This window comes from Tasmannia lanceolata, unplaced genomic scaffold, assembly GCF_043159265.1.
Source record: "Tasmannia lanceolata isolate RefF3 unplaced genomic scaffold, GAP_Taslan_0.1 ptg000015l, whole genome shotgun sequence".
Taxonomy (NCBI): Eukaryota; Viridiplantae; Streptophyta; class Magnoliopsida; order Canellales; family Winteraceae; genus Tasmannia; species Tasmannia lanceolata.
In genome coordinates, this window is record NW_027518692.1 from 57,572,244 (window position 1) to 57,577,652 (window position 5,409).

At 42.1% G+C, this 5,409-nt stretch overlaps 1 protein-coding gene across 1 annotated transcript; it reads left to right on the top strand.

Moving 5' to 3' along the window:
* Positions 1 to 1,365: 1,365 nt before the first annotated feature.
* LOC143892103 (uncharacterized) lies at positions 1,366 to 5,137 on the top strand. Its single transcript, XM_077396569.1, has 6 exons — positions 1,366 to 1,854; positions 2,046 to 2,101; positions 2,187 to 2,558; positions 3,305 to 3,427; positions 3,535 to 4,450; positions 4,814 to 5,137. The coding sequence occupies exons 1-6, from the start codon at positions 1,366 to 1,368 to the stop codon at positions 5,135 to 5,137; spliced, it is 2,280 nt and encodes a 759-aa protein (XP_077252684.1).
* The last annotated feature ends 272 nt before the right edge of the window (positions 5,138 to 5,409 follow it).

Genomic DNA, 5,409 nt, shown 5'->3' on the forward strand with positions numbered 1-5,409 from the left:
AGGATTGCATATTTCCGCAGATAAATAGTCCAGAAGGCCTAAGGATTGTGCTATATAATCCATCTCCGAATAACTTCTTGGATAATGCTGAGGCTGCTGATATCATCAATGATTCTCGTCCCGACCTGTCTATAGAAGATTTCTTGATCCCGCTCGGTGTCTGGGAGGGGTCGAAGGTGGATGCGATAAATTTTCTGGTGAATCATACGGTGAATATGAGCAGAAATCTTGGGTTGATGTATGCGGGTTTGGAAGGAGATTTAAGAAGCATGATACGAGTGGCTGAGGAAAGGGAGTTTGAAGATTGCTGTAATATGGGGAAGAGTTCTTCGGAAGTTCCGAGTAGAAAGGAGAGGGAGCTGAAAAGGCTGAAGTCTGGCATTAATTATGAGGGGATGTCGTCCAGTGGGGCAAGCGTAGTGGGTATGCCAGCTTCTAATCAGTTTTCGAGCAAAGGGAGGAGGGTTATAAAAGCGGTGGTTCCATGAAGATTATATCTTGGAATATAAATGGGTTGGGTTCTCTGGAGAAGAGGGAGCAATTTAAAGAAATAATGAAGGAGATTAAACCAGATCTTTTTTGTATACAAGAAACTAAATTGGAGTCCATCGATAGAAATGTGGTGAGGAGCTTGGGGGCTAGAGCGGAGTGGGACTTTGTCTTTGTTGAATCTGTTGGAGCATCTGGGGGGATTTTGGTTGCTTGGGATGAATCTAAATGGTCGAAAGTTGATGTGAAGAGAGGTAGGCATTCTTTGTCTGTGGTTTTTCTTAGGGGCGATGATTCCTCTATGTGGTTGTTTTCGGGTGTCTATGGTCCTAACCTCGGGGCGGAGAAAAAAATGTTGTGGGAAGAGTTGTGTCGGGTAAGGGATACGTGGGCGTATCCTTGGTGTATTGGAGGTGACTTCAATGAAATCCGGTTTGTTAGTGATAGAGTGGGATGGAGGAGATCCACTCCAAACATGCTAGCTTTTGCGGATTTTATTGCTTAGTGTAACCTTATTGATCTCCCTCTATCCGGTGGCAGCTTTACGTGGTCCAGGGGAGGAAGACATAGCCGTATTTATAGATTTCTTATTTGTCCTGGTTGGATTAGTATGGTTCCTGAAGTTTTTCAAAAAATTATTCCTCATTCAGTCTCGGATCATAGTTCCCTTCTCCTTGATCCTAGGCTGGAGTCGTGGGTCCGCCGCCATTTAGATTTGATATTGCATGGCTTCAGGAACCTAATATAGAGGAGAAGATGGGTGAATGATGGGAGTCTTTCAAGGTTGAAGGGCACTCCGACACAGTGATTGGCAAGAAGCTGAGATTTTTGAAGATGAAATTGAAGGAATGGGCGGCAGAACGAAGATTGTCAAAGATGGAAAGGCGGAAGTGGTTGGTAAACCGTATTAGGGAATTGTCGATTGCCGATGAAAATGGGGTCGCTTTTGCTATTGATATGGAGGAGATGATGGGTCGTGTTAAAGAAGAGCATAAATGTATTATTCTACATGAAGAAATTTCTTGGAGGCAAAAATCTAGGGTGCATTGGTTGAAAGAGGGGGATAAAAACACGGCTTACTTCCATGCCATGGCTAGTGCTCGGCGCAGGAGAAATAGAATATCTTCTCTTAATATTAATGGGAATGTGGTTGATGATAAGGAGGGTATCACTAGTGCAATTCTACAGTTTTATGGTTCTTTGTACTCTTCCGAAAATGTTGTTCGTCCTATTCCTGAGGAGGTGAATTTTAATAGGTTATCTATGATGGAGAGGAATTTGTTGGAAAGACCGTTTGATGAGGAGGAAGTCCAAAAATGTGTGTTTTCGATGTCAAGGGTAAAGCGCCTGGCCCTGATGGTTTCTGTATTGCATTCCTTCAAGTGTGTTGGGGTTATGTTAAGAAGGACATAATGAATTTTTTCCATGAGTTCTATAACGGCTTGGTGTTGGATAAAAGTACGGGTGCGACATTTATCACTTTGATTCCGAAAGTGAATGGTGCAGCAAAAATCTCTTATTATAGACCTATTAGTTTGGTTGGTTGTCTCTATAAGGTTTTGGCAAAGATTCTAGCTGATCGGCTTAAAGTGGTGATGCCCTTGGTGATTTGGTAATGTCAAAGTGCATTTGTATCTAAAAGACAGATCTTGGATTGTTCTCTTATTGCAAATGAGGCGATAGATTCTTACATAAAGTCTGGTGAAGAAGGAATCTTATGCAAATTGGATATGGAAAAAGCTTATGACCGAGTGGAGTGGGGGTGTTTGGACTATTTGTTGGGGCGTATGGGGTTTGGCGACCGGTGGAGGGGGTGGATTAGAAGATGCGTTGAATCTGCATGGTTTTCAATTTTGGTTAAATGAAGATGTTCATTTACCTATTCACAAGGCGGCGACTATTCTTGGTGACAACCAAAGTGCACTCAAACATGCCACAAATCCGGTTTGTCATGCAAGAACAAAGCATATTGAGATCGAGCATCATTTCATTCGTGAGAAGGTGTTAGATGGTACAATTGGTGTAGCGGAAGTGAGGAGCAAAGAGAACATTGCCGACATCTTTACCAAGTCACTTTTCAGAGGACCATTTGAGCTCCTTCGGGGTAAGCTTGGAGTAGTTTCCAAAAAATCACTTTAAGGGGGAATGTTAATTTTTAAAGTGTATTTTTGTGTTGCTTTATTTTATTTTTATTTTGAGAGATGTTGTGAGGACAAATATGTACTTTTGTGTCCATGGGCATGTTGGTCTTTTTGCCTAGCTTGCACATGTGTGAGCCACACATGTTTGCTCCATCTTTTCCCACTACTTACCTATTTCAAATTCAAACCTTTACTTGGAACTCCAAACCCACTACTTCCCTAAGCATTTAAGACACCACTTTCCCATACCCACTACCACTTACTTAAGCTATCTTCTCTTTACTTTCCAAGACTAAGCCTAATTCTCATAACTTCACTTTGGTAGAGATTCTCCACTACCTAGACCTCCATTGAAGCTTCATTGAAGCTCTCTTGTGTGCAAGCTTTCCTCTTGAAGTTTTCTTCTTTTTTATTGTTCTTTATCTTGTAGTGTTGTTCTTTCTATCATATATTGAAGCACATCTTTTTGGGTATTGTTCTTCTTCTACTTTGGTTGTTGATTTTGGGCTAGTGTAAACTAACTTAGGTTTCACTATTTGAGGAGAGGATTTTCCGGTGGTGAGAAATTCGTCTTTCTCTATATCCTCGGGGTTCTTTAAATCTTCTAGAGGATTGAGGCAGGGTGATCCTCTCTCTCCTTTTTTATTTGTTATTGTTGCTGAAACTTTGAGTAGATTGATGGCTATTGGAAGTAGCAAGGAGTTATTCCGGGGTTTCATGGTTGGGCGTGATAGGGTGGAAGTGTCGCATCTGCAATTTGCAGATGACACTTTATTATTTTGTAGTCCTAGTGATTTGTACATCTTAAACTTGAATGCGACCATCAGATGCTATGAGTTGATCACTGGCCAGAGGATAAATTTTCATAAATCATGTATGTTTGCTATCAATATTCCGATTGTAGGGGTCTCAGGTATGCAAAGTTGGTGGGGTGTAAGCTGGAAGTTCTTCCATCCTTGTATTTGGGATTGCCGTTGGGTGTGGGGAGACCCAAGAAGCATTTGTGGGATCCTATTGTGGATAGAATTGAAAGGAGGCTTGAAACGTGGAAGATGAATCTTATTTCTAGAGGGGGGAGATTGGTCCTGGTCAAGGCTGTGTTGGCTAATATACCTATATATTTTTTATCTCTATTTAAATATCCGATCAGTGTGGTTTTGAGAATTGAGAAGATTCAGCGTAGATTCCTATGGGGGGGTTCAAGTGAGTCCAAGGGTATTCCCCTTGTGAAATGGGAGAGGGTGTGCTTGCCCTTTAAAAATGGAGGTCTTGGGATTAGAAGAATCCGTGAATTTAATCATGCCTTATTAGGAAAGTGGTTATGGAGATTTGGGGTGGAGCAAGATCAATTTTGTGTAAAAGTGATGAGTAGCAAGTATGGCCATAAGCTTGGTAAGTGGGAGTCGGATGATCTTTATAATTTGAAGTGGGTGACTGTGTGGCGAGATATTCTAAAAATATATCATGAGTTCAGCAAGGGCATTCGGTTTAAAGTATATTCGGGTGATCGGATCAGATTTTGGTATGATGCATGGTGCTCTCCCGGGCCCCTTATGAATGTATACCCGGAGTTGTTTGTTGTTGCTGCTTCAAAGGAAGCTATGGTTAGTGATTGTTTTGTTCGTTCTGATGGAGGGGTATCGTGGATGCCAACTTCAGGAGGAATTTCTTTGATAGAGAGTTGGAGGCGTTATCACACTTTATTGAGTTGCTTGAATCCCGTTACATCAAATTGTCTGGGTCTGATAAAAGAATTTGGATTTGGGACTCTTCCGGCTTCTTTTCCGTCAGATCTTTCTATTCGCATCTCGTACCGAATGGTGCTCCTTCTATATATGCAATGGTGTGGAAATTTCATTGCCCTCCAAGGGTGTGTTTTTTTGGGTGGGCGGTGTGTAGGGATAGCATCCAAACAATTAATTTTCTTTGGAAAAGGGGTATGTGTTTGGTGGATCACTGTTCCCTTTGTTTGGAAGATGGAGAATCGGCGAGTCATCTCTTCATCCATTGCAAATTTGCTAGAGAAGTATGGGGGTTCATTTTAAGGAGATTTGGTATTTGCTGGGTTTTTCCTTTCTCTATCTTGGACGTCATTTTGTGTTGGGATGCGGTGCCATGGAAAAAAAAAGGGGAAGATGTTATGGATAATTTGCCTCCTTGCTACATGGTGGGTCATTTGGAAGGAGCGTAATGCAAGGGTCTTTGAGGGGTCTAATAGATCGCCTTACCGTCTATACATTAACACCATCGCTCTTACCATCTCGTGGGCGAAATGCTTGTCACCTTTCCGCTTTGTTTCTGCTTTTAACTTGTGGGAGGGTTGGAGGGTGGTGTGTTTCAGTGGAGAAAGTCGATCACAGGTGGTTCAAGAGTGGGAAGCTCCACCTATTGGATGGATGAAACTTAATTTCGATGGTTCAAGCTTGGGCAATCCTGGACCGGCGGGTATTGGTGGTCTTTATTGTGATTTTCGAGGGATACCATTTGGGCTTATTTGGGGCCGATGAGATTGTGTGATTCAAATGAGGCCGAAGTCAGGGCGGTCCATTAGGGTATTAAAAAAATCGCTAGAGTCCTGATTGATTCTACTATTGTGGAGGGGGATTCACTTAATGTGATTAGGAGGCTCCGTGGGTCTGCGTCGCCACCTTGGAGATTTTGGTCGTTTTTTGATGAAATTTCTAGTCTTGTTGAGGGCTCTTCTATTGTCTTTAATCATGTTAGAAGATCTGCAAATTGCGAGGCGGATTCTTTGGCGAGATCTGGGATTGATAGATTG

Bases quoted from the DNA above. Each gene is read 5' to 3' on its own strand.
- LOC143892103 (XM_077396569.1), top strand. From the start codon at position 1,366: ATGGAAAGGCGGAAGTGGTTGGTAAACCGTATTAGGGAATTGTCGATT. The intron at 2,559-3,304 runs GTCACTTTTCAG...AACTTTGAGTAG, and splicing joins ATTGCCGACATCTTTACCAA to ATTGATGGCTATTGGAAGTA. The intron at 3,428-3,534 runs GTACATCTTAAA...TTCCGATTGTAG, and splicing joins TTTTGTAGTCCTAGTGATTT to GGGTCTCAGGTATGCAAAGT.